This window comes from Trachypithecus francoisi, unplaced genomic scaffold (assembly GCF_009764315.1).
Source record: "Trachypithecus francoisi isolate TF-2019V2 unplaced genomic scaffold, Tfra_2.0 Lachesis_group14, whole genome shotgun sequence".
Taxonomy (NCBI): Eukaryota; Metazoa; Chordata; class Mammalia; order Primates; family Cercopithecidae; genus Trachypithecus; species Trachypithecus francoisi.
The window spans coordinates 19,203,795-19,222,961 of NW_022681459.1; the positions used below are offsets into that span (position 1 = coordinate 19,203,795).

Sequence of the window (19,167 nt, forward strand, 5' to 3'; positions counted from 1 at the left end):
AAATTTTGTAGCCTTAGAAGAGCCTTCATGGGCTGGGTGTGGTGGCTCACATACTTAATCCCAACACTTTGGGAGGCTGAGGCAGGAGGATTGCTTGAGCTCAGGGGTTTGAGACCAGCCTGGGCAACTTGGCAAAACCCCATCTCTACCAAAAAAATAAAAAAATTATCCGGGCGTGATGGTGCATGCCTGTAGTCTCACCTACTTGGAAGGCTGAGGTGGGAAGGTCACCTGAGCCAGAGAGATCAAGGCTGCAGCAAGCCATGTTCGCACCTCTGCACTCCAGCCTGGGTGACAATGTGAGACTGTCTCCAAAATATAAAAAATAATGAATAAAATAAATACAAAATAAAAGGCTTCATGTGCATTATAAACGCATTTTTACCTCTCATACAGTTGTCTCCATTGTTATAATCTTAAAGGATGCAAATATTCTGCTTAGAGATGAATTAGCTTATCTCTAGTGCTTGAATGGATAACAAGTGCTCTGTAAATATTTGTGAAATGAGAGGAAACCCAGGGCATTTAAAACATTATTTTTGGCCAGGCGCGGTGGCTCACGCCTGTAATCCTAGCACTTTGGGAGGCCAAGGCGGGTGGATCATGAGGTCAGGAGTTCAAGGCCAGCCTGGCCAAGATGGTAAAACCCCGTCTCTCCTAAAAATACAAAAATTAGCCCGACGCGGTGGTGGGCACCTGTAATTCCAGCTACTCGGGGGGCTGACACAGAGAACTGCTTGAACCCGGGAGGCAGCCTGGGTGACAGAGCGAGACTCCATCTCAAAAACACAATAACAACAACAACAAAACATTATTTTTCCCTGGGATGGAAGGAAAAGGGGTTGTAGGGATTTTATAGGTTTTCAACAGTTTCTCGTATCTTTTCCTTACACACTGTGCTCAGCATGACTAATGTGACACAGTGAACTTCAGGAGGCTTGAAAAAGAAAGACAAAATATATTAGCATCCTGTCCATCTAAGCAGTCCCTAAGAGTCCCCCAAGAGACAGTGCCAAAGGAGGCACCCATCAGGCAGACATGGGTTCACAGTGTGGTTTTCACTAGAACTTTTTACACAAACTAGGATTTTAAAGTCTGGGTCACTAATGCAGAGGTTTCATAACACTTTGACAAAAATGTGTGGTGCTCTGGTGTCTTGATAGCCTGATTGACTGCGCTGGGTGGGCGTGGGCTCTGTGCAGCCTGGGTGTGGTATCGTCGAGTTTGGAGAAGAGGTGGGCGGCCATATAGAATGGCTTTAAAGGAAAGGATCAGAAAGCAGGACCTCTCTGGCCTCTTGAGACTCTGAGTGTCCTGTGGTCCCCAGTTGGGAGGTCTAACTTAGGATGCCTGTACACTTCTGGCTTCTCCCTGAGTACCCAAAAACCTTCCTTGCGAGCAGGCATTTTCTGTTTATTTTCTTTCGTTCCTGCAAGCCTGTCAGTAGAACATCTCTTTGGCTTACCTATAAGCAACAAGAAAAGACCACAGGTTGTCTTGGGAAACACAGGGAATGGGGAGACCCAAACTGGTTCTTGCTTTATCATGCACCAGTTGCTCCCCTTGGACAGAGAACTTAAATCTTTGGATATGTGGTGTGTCCTTTTTAAAGAGAGAGAGAGGGAGAAACGGGATTTTTCACACCCCTCCTGTCTGAAGGGAGGTAGGGCTGAAACCAAGCTCTATGAATCCTTGAATCAGAACCCTGCCCAGAGACCCAGAGATCACCCAGCAGTGGCTCGGGATGGGCAGGCGAGGTGGCGAGTCCCCTGTGATGGTGGCTTTCACTGGTGTCTGCGTTTAGCCTGTAACATGCGCGCGTTCTTTCCCGAATGTCTCCCAGGTGCCATCAGTTTCCTGCGCTCTCTCCTGGAACCGGATCCTGTGAAGAGGCCAAATATTCAGCAGGCACTGGCGAATCGCTGGCTTAATGAGAATTACACGGGCAAAGTGCCCTGTAACATCACCTATCCCAACAGGTAATTTCGTGCACCCAGAGGGACTCCTCGGGAGAGATGGGGCCTGTCCTGTGAGCCCCGAGCAGTTCCGGACAGAAAGCTGTCCGCGGTTGAAGGAAAAGCCGTGTTCTCGTGGCTATCTCCCCTTCCCGCGAACACCCACACCCACACATCCACAAGAGGAAGCGTAGACAGGGCCACCATGTGCTGTTGTGCCCTGTACCCTGCAGGGGCACCTGGAGGAGGGGTGAATGGAGGCTGACATCCAGGCTTTGAGGGTCTGCGTCTTCCCAGGGGGTGCCTCTTTCTAGTTCACACAAAGGGACCTTTGAGACTAGCTGTTGCCTGAGTGTGTGTGTGTGTGTGAGAGAGAGAGAGACAATGTCTATGTCTGCTTGGGTCTCCATGTGCATGGGTGTTGTGTCTGTGTGTATGTGTTGTGTGTTTGTGTTTCTGTGTATAAATTTTTGTGTGTCTCGGTGTGTGTGTGTATGTCTTTGTTTTGTTTTTTGATACATAGTCTGGCTCTGTCACCCAGGCTGGAGTGCGGTGGTGTAATCTCAGCTCACTGCAACCTCTGCCACCTGGGTTCAAGTGATTCTCATCCCCAGTCTCCTGAGTAGCTGGGATTACAGGCACGTGCCACCACACCAGGCTAATTTTGTATTTTTAGTAGAGATGGGGTTTTACCATGTTGCCCAGGCTGGTCTTGAACTCCTGACCTCAAGTCATCCGCCTGCCTCGGTCTCCCAAAGTGCTAGAATTTCATGTGTGAGCCAACGTGCCCAGCCGGTCTTTGTGTGAATGTGTTTGCGTGTGTGTGATCAGCTCACGAGTCCACCTGCCATCATCAGACAGAAACACATGGGATCACCCCTCCCTTTCCAAACCACCCTTAGATGCCTTCTTCTGCCTTGTTCTTGATGTTTATTTCAGCCCTAAGACCCCTGCTTTAAAATGTGGGAGGCAGGAAGGGAAGGCATAGGAGTCACTCGTTTTAGGCCGGGTGTCCCTGTGGACTTTCTGTGAAGGCTCCACTTTATCAATTTCCATGAGGAGAGTTCTTTAAGCAAAGTTTGCAGACAGGAACCCACAGCACAGGAGCACTGACGGGTTCCCTGTGGCAGCCCATGCTTCTCTATGTTGGTGCGCTAACTACAGATTCAGAAACATTTTTCTTTTTTCTTTTTTTTTTTGAGACAGAGCCTCACTCTGTCACCTAGGCTGGAGTGTAGTGGCATAATCATAGCTCGCTACAGCCTCCACCTCCTGAGCTCAAGTGATTCTCCCACCTCAGCCTCCTGAGTAGCTGCGACCATAGGCGTGAGTCACCATGTCAGGCCATTTTTTCTATTTTTCTGCAGAGAAAGGGTTTTGCCATGTTGCCCAGGCTGGTCTCAAAGTCCTGGGCTCAAGCGATCCTCCCGCCTCTCAAGGTGCTGGGATTATAGGCTTGAGCCACTGCGCCAGGCCAAAAACATTTCCTTGTATATTTTTTTCTACTCATTTGTCCTGTTTCTAACTAACCTGAGCAAGGGAATGAAGGCCCTTATTTTGGCTGTTTTCGTGCAAATAAGGAGACCCCATGGGCTCAGTACCTTCCAAGACTGGGACCCACCTTCCTTCTTCCTTTAGAGCTAGGGTGTCTTGTACATTTGACCAGACTTGGATGAAGGCAAGAGAACCACTGACCCAGAGGGGCAGATGGGAGACTGAAAGGGCAGAGAAAAGGGTGTCCTGTGTAGTCATAGTTTCTAGACCTTTCTAGGTCTAGAAACACCCGCCAAGCCTTATGAAAGCTGAAGTGCTGAGTCCTTCAAAGAAGATGGCCAGGCAGGGCTCTGCTTGGGGTGGAAGCTCTGGAAAAACTTTAAAGGGGCGTGGGAGTCTGCATCCACACTTCAGTGCCAAATTTACACTCACCGTGCTCAGAGAGGAGGTGGTTTCACTCTGTTGCCATCTAGAATTCTAGCATTTGGCTCATGGGAGGTAATTTAAACAAAGTCTAGGTGACTTAGGTTACCAAGGGAACCTGGAAATAGATTGCTGTTTTCCAATAACAGCTCGATGTGGGCCAGGATCTGAAACAGACACCAGAAATACTACTCTAAAGCGAGGCAGGGAGCAAAGCTGAAAGGACCTTGCCTCATTATCTATACTCATGATGGAGAGCAGCACTCAGGTACGCTTTCTGTTAAAGGAGGGGCCTTCGTGGTGGCCACATGAGTCATTAAGCTCATGTAATCACCGCCTAAATGAGCATAATCAATCCACTCAATGTGGCAGCTGCTGGAGAAAGTGGAGCTGGTGTTAGAAAGACGGTGTTTCCCCTCCTTGTTGGCTGCATCTTCATTCACAAAGAATTAGGAGGCGACGTCTCATGTTTGTGGCTTTCCCACAGTTTGCAGACAGACTTTGATAGATTAAAACATAAATTCAAACTCCTGTCCTGTTGTTGCCAGATTAGTGTAATGGTTTTTGCATTTGGACTCGGTCAGCAGCATAATGGCCGCACATGAAGCTGGTTCAGTGGCTTGTAAAACGGGCTGAGATCTCGTGTGCTAAGGAAGACAGCGCTCCGTGTCTTCTGCTTATGTGAGGCCCGTTGCTCATTTCACACTAGAGGCAAATCAGTGTTTGGTTTTTAAGTTGTGGAACCAGAATTCTTCTTCTTTATTTTTATTTTTTGAGACAGAGTCTCGATCTGTTGCCCAGGCTGGAGTGCAGTGGCACAATCTTCGGCTCACTGCAACCTCTGCCTCCTGGGATCAAGCGATTCTCCTGCGTCAGCCTCCTGAGTAGCTGGGATCATAGACATCCACCACCATACTTGGCTGATTTTTGTATTTTTAGTAGAGATGGTGTTTCACCATGTTGCCCAGGCTGGTCATAAACTCCCGGCCTCAAGTGATTCACCTGCTACATCCCCCTCCCAAAGTCCTGGGATTACAGGCATGAGCCACCACCGTGTCTGGCCTGGAACCAGAATTCTAAGCTGTTGGGGGAGGTTCATGTTATTTACAGTGTTTATTTTGAAAAACCTTTATCTTTAAGACCAAAAAATGTGTTTTTTATATTTATTTTTCTGGTTTTACTGTCATGTAGCTAAAGGGAATGAGAACATACAAGCAGAGGAAGGGATATTTTCTTTATAAAGTATATTTTGTAGTTTCCCAACATACCTAGCCCCAGATGTATTTTAAGTGTTGTCAACATTTTCCTTTTGAGAAAGTAAGGAAAATGTCTCACATTTTACATCACTCTTCTGTAAAGCCTTCTCCTGTGAAGTCATTTCAGCCGCCAAGTTGATCTCTTAAAGCAAAGAGGGAAATGTCTTTGGAAGTAAATTTTTTATAAATAAGTGTTTATGCCAGTCAGTCAACAGATGTTTGCTAGGTGCCCAGCTCCCCTTCTGATTCAGGTGCAGACCTTTTTTTTTCTTTTTTTTGTTTGAGACAGGTCTTCCTTCGTAGCCCAGGCTGGAGTGCAGTGGCGCAGTCACAGCTCACTGTGACCTAGAACTCCTGGGCTCGAGCAATCCTCCCACCTTAACTTCTATAGTAGAGGGACTACAGGCATGTGCTACCATCCCCAGCTAAGTGTTTCTATTTTTGTTGTAGAGATGGGGGTTTTGCTGTGTTGCCCAGGCTGGTCTTAAACTCCTGGTCCCAAGCAATCTCCATGCCTCAGTCTCCTAAAGTGCTGGGTTTCAGACATTTGTACAGAGCCAACCTTGCTGCCTCTTTCTGTCTCCCTGCAGGGGCCTGGACAGTCTCTCCACCCCTCCAATTAGCTTTGGAACTGGTGGGAGGGGAGGAGGTTACAGGCAATACAAGACAGAATTAGACCAAATTAGATCCATGGTATCAAAACAGATTGCATGTAAATTTGCTCAATTCAGATAATGCCTAGTATTCTGGAACGTTGTACCATTCTCTATGTTATCCAAACATGCAGCCATATACAGATTCGATAAGTGATACTGGAGAGCCCCAGGTTTATGCATTGTTTATTGGAAAATGTTTAAACTATTCCTCTCAGTCCAGAGTCAGTTGACCATTTAAATTATGGCAGAGCTCGTTTTTGAAGATACTGTACATAAAAGGCAGAGATGGGGTATCTGCCCCTGTGCATACCCCTCCTTTCCACACTACTGACCTTTCTTCAGAATACCCCATGCCCTCTGGGGGTGCCCTGCTCTTGGGGTTCCCAGGTATTTCCAAACCACTGTTCGCTCTGCATTGTTTTGGTAGACCTCAAGTAGTTATTTTAAAAAACAGACATGTTATTAATATACTTTTTAAACCAGTAATCATGCCCATCCCTCTCCCACCTGTTATCTGGAATGTGTAATTTTGTGGCAAACAGGAACGAGGAAGGCTGATCTCATTGTTTGGTGTGTTTTCATTTGTTTGTTTTTTGGGACGGCACTTAGGCGAATGGAGCAGAGGGAGAACTGATGTAGGTTACACTGATTGGTGGCAGGCAATGGTCAGGAGACCTCGTTCTGCTCTCGGTGCCCCTGCCAGCCGGCCGTGTGAACTGGGCAAGTTCTCTTCCTACAGGAGAACTTGCATAGTCTCTTCTTCTTTACAATTATGGGGCTACCCTGTGGGGTTTCTCTGGGCATTCTAGCTCTGAGGTTCCATCCAAAATGTCTTCAGACCTCTTGACATGGAGGCTAGCAGCTCTCCAGCCAGATAAGCTTGCTTTCTGCTCCAGTTGCCCTCTTTGTATTACTCTTTTTATTTATTTATTATTTATTTATTTATTTATTTATACCTTAAGTTCTAGAGCACATGTGCACAACATGCAGGTTTGCTACATATGTATACATGTGCCATTTTGGTGTGCTGCACCCATTAACTCATCATTTACATTAGGGTGTATCTCCTAGTGCTATCCCTCCCCTTTCCCCCACCGCACGACAGGCCCCAGTGTGTGATGTTCCCCACCCTGTGTCCAAGTGTTCTCACTGTTCAGTTCCCACCTATGAGTGAGAAATGCAATGTCTGGTTTTCTGTCCTTGCGACGGTTTGCTCAGAATGCCATCATTCTTTGTATCACTCTTAAGGGATGTAGAATGTTCTTTTGACACAGCCCCACTGCCAACACACACACTCCCTTAGAGCCCTCCCCCTGATTTCTCAGTCTCTGTAGCCATTGGATGATGGTGATGATGATGATGATGGATGTATCTGTTTATTTGGGAAGCAGTGAGCATCTAGACATGGAACCCGGCTGCCTTAATTCTAGGGCTGTCACTTCCTGTCTCTGTGACCCTGGGCAAGGTACTGCATTGCTGTGGGCTTTGGTTTCGTTATCTGTAAAGCTGGGATAGTGATAGTACCTACTCATAGGACTATCAGGATGACTAAGTGAATTTACATTCTCTCTTCCCCACTGGGAGGGTGAACAAATGAATGGGTAGATGAATGAAGCCTGGTATTTCTTTGCCAATGTGTCCCAAGGAGTTTATCGTCATAGTACCCCTGTGGAGTAGCTTTAACTGTCTTCCTCTGAGAGCACCCCACTTTGCAGCTGAGCCCTGGACCCCCCATGTAAGAACTTATGAGCTCTTTCTGTTCCTCTAAACATGACTTAGCTAGTTTCTGAATACCTTCCTTTTCCACCCCAAAAACCAGAGTCCAGGTGGCTTCTGTCCATGGCAACAAATACATTTTGAGGAAAGAATGTGTGATCATAAGGAAATCTGGGGGACAGTTGGGAGATTTAAATATAATCGGGGTGTTAGCTGATATTAAGTGATTATTAAAATTTTATTGAGTATGTTGATGGTATTGTGGTTCTGCAGGGGACATCTTTGGATTTTGAAGGTGCACACTGAAGGGTTAAGGGGTAAAATGTCATGATGTTTGTCATTTAAAATACTTCAGCAAAAAAAAAAAAAAAAATGCAAGTATGGCAAAGTGATCACAGGTACATCCAGATGATGGTATATGTAAAGTGATTGCACTATTTCTCCACTTTTCTGAATACATGAACATTTTCAAAATAAAAACTCAAGTCAATGAACGAATGAGTGAATGAATGAAGCTGATTCTGCCCAGGGGGTCTGTGTGGGACTCTCCGTGAAGTGCAGGGGTGACTGGTCCTCTCTCTCTCTGCGCCTGGCAGGATTTCTCTGGAAGACCTGAGCCCGAGCGTCGTGCTGCACATGACCGAGAAGCTGGGTTACAAGAACAGCGACGTGATCAACACCGTGCTCTCCAACCGCGCCTGCCACATCCTGGCCATCTACTTCCTCTTAAACAAGAAACTGGAGCGCTATTTGTCAGGGGTAAGTGCAACCCTAGAGGCGATCGTCTCTGCTGTCTGTGGAAAAAAGAGCTCCTACACCCAAAGTGTTTCTCGGTTACTGACACTTGATCCAAGCTGCTAATTTAATCTAATGTGAGGCTGAGTTTTCTGAATGTGGGATAAAGTCGTAGCTAAACCTGCTTCTCAGGGAGTGCCTTTTATCTGCAATGTTTTTCAAATACTCTCCCACCAAGTTAAGCCCTGGGCAGAATTGGGAGGGGTTCAAGCCTCTTTTCCCTTCAACAGCTTCTCTGTTGCCTTTTTTTTGTTGTTGTTCTGCTGCCTCTTAGCTCTTCAGGTTTCCCACGCTGTGGGCATTGGAGGGTTCTCTGGTCATAAAACTTAGGTAGCAGTGCCTCCTGGGCATTTGTCTCTAAACTATGGTACTATATATGAGAAAGCCACTATTTAGGTTTAACTTCTCCAGAAAATAAGGAAGTCAGGCCAGGACTTCCCTGGCCTGACTCTGACACCTTCCCTCAGTGAGAGTGTCAGAAAGTCCAAGTGTCCGGTGTCACCTGTGAGGTACATTTGGAGTTTCCACAGCGTGGAGTGGATGGTGGGACCATGACACCCTGTCCCCTTCATCATTTTTGCCACAAGCAGTTTCTGTGTGCCTGGGTAAGGGAATGTATGTGCCTTAAATCGTCTCTCTCCAAATGGACAATGGCTTAAAAAGAATTCTGCAAATTGGATCCAGGACAATATGGAGTCTGCATACAGTAGCTCATGCTTTTCCTCAGAATGGTGGGTGCTGACCAGCTCTAACAGGGAGTCAGCTGAAGAAATTCAGAATTGCCAGGAAGCCCATCTGAAATTTTACTGAGTGTTCACGGTCATGAAGGACCATCTTCACCCTGGGCCTGTTGCACCTTGACATCTGATGACGTGGAGTTGTCACTGTTAGGAAGACAGTTACCTTCCAGAACATGTGCTATTTGAAGTCACGTGATAACCCAATATGTCACTAAATTTTACTAGAAAATAGGCTTAGAAGCCGTTCTGAGGTTTCTGTATGAGAGCTAAAGATGAAAAATCTACCAGCAGTTGGGGAAATGATATTCTCGCTGGCATGGTGGAGATGGCCAAATTAATAACCAGAGGACAAGGTGGTCTGTGTGTGTCTTTTGTTAGCAAATCGATTTGGGAGCCATCTAGAAAACATTGCTGAACAGACGAAGATGCTCCATGGGAGGTTGGTTAAACATTTGGCTGAAGGTACAGATGTTTTTAAGCTGATTTAGCTCAGAATATTGGCCAGATTTTGCTTCCACAGGAAATTATCCACAGAACTACATTTTTTTTTTTTTTTTTGTGAACCACCAAAGGAAAGATCTACATGAGAAGAAATACTTTCAACAGTAAAAAGCCTTAACAATGTTTTATGGGGGGAAAAACGTGCTGTGTACGATAGGGTGGCACCTCTCTGATGGGGACAGAGTCACACTTTGAGTTAGATTTCACAGATGGTGTCACGGTGGCTGCCTTCCTCATAGAAGGCTGCTGGAGAAGAGATGTCAAATCCAGAAAGACAGGACTTTCAACATATAGTATATTATTTATTTTATTATATGTTGAGGAGAGATTAAGAAAATCTCTTGTATCACACAGCAGTTCTCTGTTCTTTCATCACGAGGAACATAAAAGACATGCTGGACTTGAAGTTGTTTCTCTCTCATCTCTCTTTTTTAAATTATTTTTTCTTTTTTTTTTGAGACAGAGTCCCACTGTGTCACCTAGGCTGGAGTGCAGTGGGACGATCTCAGCTCACTGCAACCTCTGCCTCGCAGGTTCAAGTGATTCTCCTGCCTCAGCCTCCTGAGTAGCTGGGACCTCAGGCACGTGCCACCAGGCTTGGCTAATTTTTATATTTTTAGTAGAGATAGAGTTTTGCCATACTGGCCAGGCTGGTCTCAAACGCCTGACCTCAAGTGATCCTCCTACCTCAGCCTCCCAAAGTGCTGGGATTATAGGCGTGAGCCAAAGCACCTGGCCCTCTTTTTTTTTTTTTTCTTTTGAGATGAGGTCTCACTCTGTCACCCAGGTTAGAGTGCAGTGGCATGATCTCGGCTCACTGCAACCTCTGCTTTCTGGGTTCAAGCGATTCTCCCACCTCAGCGTCCTGAGTAGCTGGGACTACAGGCACGCACCACCATGACCAGCTAATTTTTGTATTTTTGGTAGAGACGGGGTTTTGCCACGTTGCCCAGGCTGGTCTTGAATTCCTGAGTTCAAGCAATCTGCCCACTTGGCCTCCCAAAGTGCTGGGAATACAGGTGTGAGCCACCGTGCCCCGCCTCATTTCTCTTTTGTAAAAAGACCATATTCCCTAAACTTCTTTCTCATACTTCAAAAGTTCTATTTATTATATATCTTATAGTGTACATGATATATTCGTACAATGTTACATGCTTATAATTTATAAATGTGCATATATTGTAGGTGCCTGCTTACAAGTTTCTCACACATAAGGGATCAGGGTCATACCATTTGGACACCACCATGCTATAGAGGAGAAAAGTTAAGAATTTAAATAGTCTTCAGATAAAAGGAAGAAAAGAGGATTAATGCACTGATTTTCTTTTTCAGGTGATGAATACTGTTCAAAACTTAGTTATTCAAATGTGTTTTCATGAAACTGACTATATCATAAAGTTCATGATTTCACTTATTAGAGAATGACATTGCTACTTTCTCAAGTAAGTTAACAGTTCTGAACACTCTCCTTTTGGTGGAACTAGTTCTTCAGGTGCTGACCAAGTAAGATGGAGGGTCTTAGGTTTTAAAAACCTTTCCTATAGTTACTTCTACATTTAGAGACACAAGCTTTTGTCATTCACGCTCTTCTTAAACAATCAACATAGCTCATGCCAAGCAAGAGAGACATTTTGTCTGAAGCTTTTTTGTCTTTTAAAAACAAAACAAAACAAAAAGAGTCTCACTCTGTCGCCCAGGCTGGAGTGCAGTGGCACAATCATGGATCACTGGAGCCTCAACCTCCTGGGCTCAAGCAATCCTTCTATAGTCCCAGCTACTCAGGAGGCTGAGGCAGGAGGATCGCTTGAGCCTGGTAAGTCGAGGCTAATTTTATTTTTTGTAGAGATGGGTTTCGCCATGTTGTCCTGGCTGGTCTCGAACTCCTGGGCTCAAGCAGTCCGCCCGCCTAGGCCTCCCAAAGCACTGGGATTACAGGCATGAGCCACTGTGCCTGGCCTAAAGCTCTTAGGCTGTGTCCTGATGCGCCTGGATGTATTGCCAGCTGCTACATTTCTGCCTGTCTCCTTTGCCCAGTATCAGGGTTGGGAGTGTTGCAAAGCAGAGTGGGGCTTTGTCTTCTGAGAACATTCTCTGGAAACTCAGCTGGTGTCATTCTAACTGGGAAAGGTTTGGGAGTAGTTTTCAATTAAATTTATTTAATTGACCAAAAAAATTGTATATATTTATCCTATGCAGCATGATGCTTTGAAATATATATACATTGTGGAATGGCTAAATCAAGCTAAATAAATATGTATAATAACCACACAAATTTATCATTTATTGGTGGTGAGACCATTGAAAATCTACTCTCTTAGCAATGTACAAGAATAAATACACTGTTATTAACTATAGTCACCACATTGTTCAATAGTGTCTTGAATTTTTTTCCTCCTGTTTAACTGAAATCTTGTATCTTTTGACCAATATCTCTTCTGCCCACTTCCCCAACCCTCTTCAGCCCCTGGTAACCATCATTCTACTCTCTACTTCTATGACCTACACTTTTTAGATTCCATGTATAAGTGAGATCATGCACTATTTGTCTTTCTGTGCCGGGCTTATTTCACTTAGCATTATGTCCTCTAGGTTCATCTGTATTGTCAAAAATGACAGAATTTCTGTCTTTTTTAAGGTTGAATAGTTTTCCATTACATATATGTACCACACACTTTCTTTATTCATTCATCTGTTGATGGCACAATAGCCATTTCTTGGCTATTGTAAATAATGCTGCATTGAACATGGGGTGGGGGTGCATATGTGTCTTCAACATGTTGATTTCATTTCCTTTGGATATAGACCCAGAAGTGGAATTGCTGGATTATATGGTAGTTCAACTTTTAATTTTTTGAGGAACTATACTGATTTCTATAATGGTTGTACTAATTTACATTCCCATCAACAGTGTGCAAAGGTTCTTCTCCACATCCTCTCCAACATGTGGTATCTTCCATCGTTATGATAAAAGCTATTCTTACAAGTGTGAGGCAGTATCTCATTGTGGCTTTAATTTGCATTTCCCTTATGATTGGTGATATTGAGCAATACCTATTGGCCATTTCTTTTTTTTGAAAGAGAGTCTCACTCTGTCCCCAGGCTGGAGTGCAGTGGCGTGATCTCGGCTCACTGCAACCTCTAGCTCCCGGGTTCAAGCTATTCTCCTGCCTCAGTCTCCTGAGTAGCTGGGACTACAGGTGCACGCCACCATGCCTGGCAAATTTTTGTATTTTAAGTAGAGACAGGGTTTCACTATGTTGGCCAGGCTGGTCTTGAACTCCTGACCTTGTGGCCCACCCGCCTCGGCCTCCCAAAGTGCTGGGAATATAGGCATAAGCCACCACACCGGGCCTAAGTCATCGTCTTCTTTTTCTTTTTTTGAGATGGAGTCTGGCTCTGTCACCAAGCTGGAGTGCAGTGGCGCGATCTCAGCTCACTGCAACCTCTGCCTCCTGGCTTTAAGCGATTCTCCTATCTCAGCCTCCTGAGTAGCTGGGATTATAGCCGCCTGCCTGCCACCATGCCCAGCTAATTTTTATATTTTTAGTAGAGATGGGGTTTCACCAAGTTGGCCAGGATGGTCTCTTGACCTCGTGATCCACCCGCCTCTGCCTCCCAAAGTGCTGGGATTACAGACGTGAGCCACCGTGCCTGGCCTGGGCCTAAGTCTTATTTTTTTTATTTTTATTTTTTTTGAGATGGAGTTTTGTTCTCGTCTAGGCTGGAGTGCCATGGCGAGATCTCCACTCACCTCAACCTCTGCCTCCCAGGTTCAAGCAATTCTCCTGCCTTAGCCTCCCAAGTAGCTGTGATTATAGGCATGCACCACCATGCCCAGCTAGTTTTGTATTTTTAGTAGAGACGGGGTTTCTCCATGTTGGTCAGTCTGATCTTGAACTCCCTACCTCAGGTGATCTGCCTGCCTCGGCCTCCCAAAGTGCTGGGATTATAGGCATGAGCCACTGTGGCCCAGGCCTAAGTCTTTAACTCATTTGGAGTTGACTTTTGCAGATGGTGTGAGATGGGGTCTGCTTTCATTCTCTGTGGATGTCCAGTTTTCCAACATCATTTATTTAAGAGGATCTCCTTTCCCCATTCTGTGTTCTTGGCAGCTTTGTCAAAAAGTAATTGACCATAACTGCATGGATTCATTTTTGGACTCTCTTTTCTATTCCATTGGTCTATGTGTCTCTGTTTTTATGCCAGTATCATGCTGTTTTGGTTTCTATAGCTTTGTGATATGTTTTGAAGTCAGGTGGTGTGATGCCTCAGCTTTGATCTTATTGTTCAAAATGACTTTGGCTATTCAGGGTCTTTGGTTCCATACAAATGTTAGGTTTTTTTTTTTTTTTTTTTTTTTTTTTTCTGTTTCTGTGAAAAACATCATTGGAATTTTGACACGGATTCCATTGAATCCATAGATTGCTTAGTATACTATGGACATTTTAATCATATTAATTCTTCCAGTCTATACAATCTTTTCATTTACTTGTGTCTTTTTCAATTTCTTTCATCAATGTCTTATAGTTTTCAGTGTATAGATCTTTCCCTTCCTTGGTTACATTTGTTCCTAAGCATTTGATTTTTTTATGGCTATTTTAAGTGGCATTGCTTTCTTGATTTCATTTTTGAATAGTTTGTTGTTAGTGTATGAAAACACTATTGATTTTTGTGTATTGATTTTGCATTCTGCAACTTTCCTAAATTCATTTACTAGTTCAAACAGTTTTTTTGGTAGAGTCTTTAGGGTTTTCTATATATGAGATCGTATATCTGCAAACAGGGACAATTGAACTTCCTTTCCAATTTTGATTCCTTTTATTTACTTATTTATTTTAACAATTTCCCAAATATTTTTATTTGTATTTTTCCTTCTACTTTTATTTTAAGCTCCAGGATACATGTTTAGGATGTGCACGTTTGTTACATAAGTAAACATGTGCCATGGTGGTTTGCTGCACAGATCAACCTATCACCTAGGTATTAATCCCCGCTTTCCTTAGCTATTCTTCCTGAGGGTGCCTTTAATTTCTTTCTCTTGCCTAAGTGCTCTGGCCAGGACATGCAGTACTATGCTGAATAGAAGCGGTGAGAGTGGGCTTCTTTGTCTTATTCCTGAACAAGTTGTCTGGGGATTAATTCACTCTAGTTAGAAACACCTGCTTGCCTCGAGTGTGGATTCTCAGACCAGTTGTGAGTTTTATGATGTCTGTTTCACATTTAATGCTTAAATCACAGGGCATACCTAGTCTGAGAATCCATACTCTAGGCGAGTGACTGTTTTTAACTAGAGTGAATTAATCCCTACAGACAACTCAACTGCTCAGTAATTTCCGCACATGGCTAATTTAATTGTACTGTATGCACTGTCCCGGTTATTAATCTTATCAACCAATTATTTACACCCCTTGTATAATTTTGAAGCCCAATCGAATGAACTAAAAAGTAAAATGTTATCTCTTAATGACCATTTCTTCCCTTCTCTCTTGGTTTCCTCTTTTTAAAACCACGAAGCATGTATTTTAAGATAGAGAGCCTGGAAGGGCATTTATTAACTATTTGTTGGTTGATTAATTAATTAATCCGTGTTTTTATTTCACCCATTTCCAGACAGGATTGCACCTACCTCAGCTTCAGTGCAGTTGTTTGTCTTCTTCTTTGAGCTATGTTAGGAATTGTTGTGACTTTCATTTGGGTGGTGGTAGCGGGGAGCAGTGTGTGCGTGTGTGTGTGTGGTGTGTGTGTGTGCACTGTTTTTTGTTTATTTTTATTTTTATTTTCTTGAGAGACAGAGTCTCACTCTGTCACCTAGGCTGGAGTGCGGTGGCATGATGTTGGCTCACTGCAACCTCCACCTCCTGGGTTCAAGTGATTCTCCTGCCTCAGCCACCCGAGTCGCTGGGATTACAGGCGTGTGCCACCACATTCGGCTATTTTTGTATTTTTACTAGAGACAGGGTTTCGCCATGTTGGCCAGGCTGGTCTCAAACTCCTGACCTCAGGTGATCCACCCACCTTGGCCTCCCAAAGTGCTGGGATTCCATGAGCCACCGCGCCCGTCCGTGTGCTGTTTTAAAATAAAGCAAACAAGCAAGATCCATGCTCTATGTAGTGGTCCAATAAAATAAGTTATTCTTTCCAGCTCATTTTCTTGGTTTCTACATACATGTTTTGGAGTAGTCTTACTGCACAGATAAAAGAACTGAGGCCCTGCAAGGGGCAGCGTTCTACTCAGGGTCACCTGGCCCTTTGCTGGCAGTGATAGTAACACAAGTAGGTGACCCGACTCTGCGCCCAGGGCTCACCCCACGCTGCATCCTGCATGCAGGCCATCCTGGGGTGAGACTTTATGTTGCAATTTACTGGCCTGCCAAACATCCAGCATTCTCTCAGCCAAGCGCTGGTTTAAAAATTAATGACTGCTTAATGGACATTTCTATTTCTGAGAGTTGAGCTGTGCGTTTTCTTTTCTCCTCTGGTAGAAATCTGACATCCAGGACAGCCTCTGCTACAAGACCCGGCTCTACCAGATAGAAAAGTACAGGGCCCCCAAGGAGTCCTATGAGGTGAGTGATCCCTGAAGCCAACCTCAGGGTCTCTTAGGAAGGGTGGATTTCCATTCGCAGTAATTGGAAAAGAAACCAATTACTGTGGGACACTGAAGTAGCCAAAGACACATATTTACACTCATAACGGAGCCCTGGAGAAACGGTTTACAGCGGAACCAGCTTCGCGGTGTCTAAACCATGGTTCTCAGCTCCGGCTGCATGTTAAAGTCGCGGGGAACGTTTAAGCATCTGGATGCCCAGGCTGCTCCTCAGACCAGTTCCATCAAATCTTGGGAGTTGAGACTCAGGTATCGGGAGTTTTTAAAGCTCCCTTGATGTTCCAGTAAGCAGCCAAAGTTGAGAACCACTGTCAGGATCTCCCACAATGAAAATGAGATGTTCCAGTGTTTCACTCATATGTGAGTGAAACTAGCAAAAATTGATCTCATAGAAGTACAGAATAAAACTGTGGTTATGGGAGGCTTAGAACAGCAGGGGGGAGGGAGGGTAGAGAGAGGTTGCTTAACGAACATGAAATTACAGCCAGACAGAAGGAATAAGTTCTGGTGTTCTGTGGCCCTGTAGGGTGACTATAGTTAACAGTAACTTATTATATATATTCAAAAAGCTAAAAGAGGATTTTGAATGCTCCTAACACAACGAAGTGATAAATATTTGAGGTAATAAATATGCCGATCACCCTGATTTGATCATAACATATTGAATACATGGATGGAAATATCACTGTGTCCCATAAAAAAGATGTATAATGATTATGCGTCAACTAAAAATAAAAGGAAAAAAATGCAAATGCTAGAAAAAAATGAGATGCTTAAAAATAGAGCTGAGTGTAACATGTGGCATCAGAAGAAAGTGAGATGAGGACCAGGAAAGTTTGGGATCAGGCAGGCTTTCCTGGCCAGCTGTCCCTGGTGACCTGATGTAACGTGGGACATACCTAGAGAAAAAGACCACAGCTCTTTGATTTCAGAATAAAAACTAGGCTCCTGTGGCAAATTGTCTCAAATTTGGATCCCACATCCATGTTTATTAGGAGACTGTGCCTGTGAATTCCAGATCCAGGGAGGGGGCCAGGGGTGGGGTGTGGCCTCAGGGCCCCTCATTCACTTTTTGCCAAGGGAGCTCTTTTTTCTCTCAGTGATTTTCCTCGGAACCTCCTTCCCTTTCCCCTCTGGAGCCTCTTTATGTCCCTTGAGTGTCCTTGCCACGGGAACCTCTCTCCTGGGACACCTAGGTCTATTAGTCTGTTCTCACACTGCTAATAAAGACATATCTGACACTGGGTAATTTATAAAGGAGAGAGGTTTAATGGACTCACAGTTCCACATGGCTGGGGAGGCCTCACAATTGTGGCGGAAGGTGAATGAGGAGCAAAGTCACGTTTTACATGGCGGCAGGCAAAAGAGCTTGTGCAGGGGAGCTCCCCTTTATAAAACCATCAGATCTTGTGAGACTTATTCACTACCATGAGAACAATATGGGAGAAACCGCCACCATGATTCAGTGATCTCCACCTGGCCCCGCCCTTAACACATGGGGATTTTTACAATTCAAGGGGAGGTTTGGGTGCAGACGAATCATATCACCCACCCAGAAGTTCCTTCATTTGAGAAGGGATCAAAAAGGGACCCTTGGTCTATGCCCCAGTGAGGCCACTGGGCCTGGCCTCTCCTCTCCTTTTCCGACGTAAAGTTTTCATCCTGATCCCGTGAGCGGTGCCCATCGCTCTGGAAGGATTCTTCTCCGGGCTTGTCTTGCACGCAGGACTGCAGTGGAGCATGGTGGTTACTGGGGCCCACACTGGGCTCCTGGGCAGCCTGAAGCAGGTGTCCAGGGACACTGATGACGGGGAGTGCCCAGCTGCAGGGCCCCGTGTGTGAATGTGACGGGAGCTCAGGAGAGGGAACTGCCCCAGCATCGAGGTGGGCAATGGCTCGTGTCTCCATTTCAGACAGACCCTGGGGCAGAGGGAGAGGAGAAACTGGCAAAGACGAGGGCTGGGGGGTGGCCGGGCAGGGGGTGGGGCAGCCAGAAGGCAGTGGTGCCAGCAGGGGACTGGGGGAGCTGTGGGAACAGAGGAAAGGTCACCCATGAAATGGTCAGCATTGTCTACTGGGCAGCTAGTTGTCCTGAGGATGTTAGAAAGAACAGCTTCGTGAAGTGCCAAAGGCAGCAGAGAGGTTGCGTGGATTTGGGGTGGGGAGGGGGAAGTGAAGTCAGTGAGCATGTACCTGTCCATCAGTGATGCTGTAGTGAAGTGAGAGAACGTGTCCTTGATAGAAGGATGCTTGGGGCAGGGGAGGAATGGTGGGCCTTGGCCTTGACCCCAGGCTGGATGCCCCTTCCTCAAGACAGGCTGTGGGGCCCGGGGAAGATGAGGATGGAGACAAGCTCTTTGGAAGGTGGGCTGTGGCTGCAGGAGCTAAGCCACAAGCCCAGGTGTGGCTTTCAGGCTTAAAGCCGGAGAACCAGGTGATGGGGACCCAGATGACCCCAAACTCTAGACCCCTCTGGCCGGTTGATTACTAAATGTTAACCCTCTCTTGCATGAACGAAGGGGTCTTGAATCTAGCACGCTCTGAAACAGACTCCCGTCCTGCCCCTCCGCCCCCCAGCACAGTAGCAGCCCCATCCTCCAACAGTGCAGGGAAGAGACCCAAGAGTCCCTGACTCTGACTCTCCCCTGACCCCTAGAACCGCCCATCACCAAGTTCTGCCAGTTGGACTGCTAAACCCCTCCAGCCCCTGCACTCTCTCCATCTCCGTCCCCACACCTGTTCCCAGCCATGTCACCTCTGTCCTGGGCTTCTGCTATGCCCTCCTAACGGACCCTCTTGCTTCTGGGATGGTGGCCTGCCACTCTCTCCTGCCTGGCCGTCAGAGCGAGCTTTTCACCCTCACACCTCATCATGTCACTTTCGTGCTTGAGACCTTCAGAGGCTTCTTTCACTTGCCGGGCAGACTCCGTGCATGGTCGCCCTGTGTGGTTCAGCCCCAGCTTGCTTCTCCTACCTTGTCTCCCAGCCCCATGGCCCACACACGCAGCACTGCCTCCCGCCCTG

At 45.7% G+C, this 19,167-nt stretch overlaps 1 protein-coding gene across 2 annotated transcripts in view; it reads left to right on the forward strand.

The window, feature by feature from the left end:
* The window catches only part of HUNK (hormonally up-regulated Neu-associated kinase), a 127,231-nt gene that overhangs the window by 92,070 nt on the left and 15,994 nt on the right, over window positions 1-19,167 (forward strand). For both annotated transcript variants that reach the window (XM_033232302.1, XM_033232303.1), the window contains exons 6-8: window positions 1,844-1,979; window positions 8,097-8,259; window positions 16,019-16,102. In XM_033232302.1, the coding sequence (XP_033088193.1) occupies window positions 1,844-1,979; window positions 8,097-8,259; window positions 16,019-16,102 (383 nt within the window). The remainder of the gene's footprint in view (window positions 1-1,843; window positions 1,980-8,096; window positions 8,260-16,018; window positions 16,103-19,167) is intronic.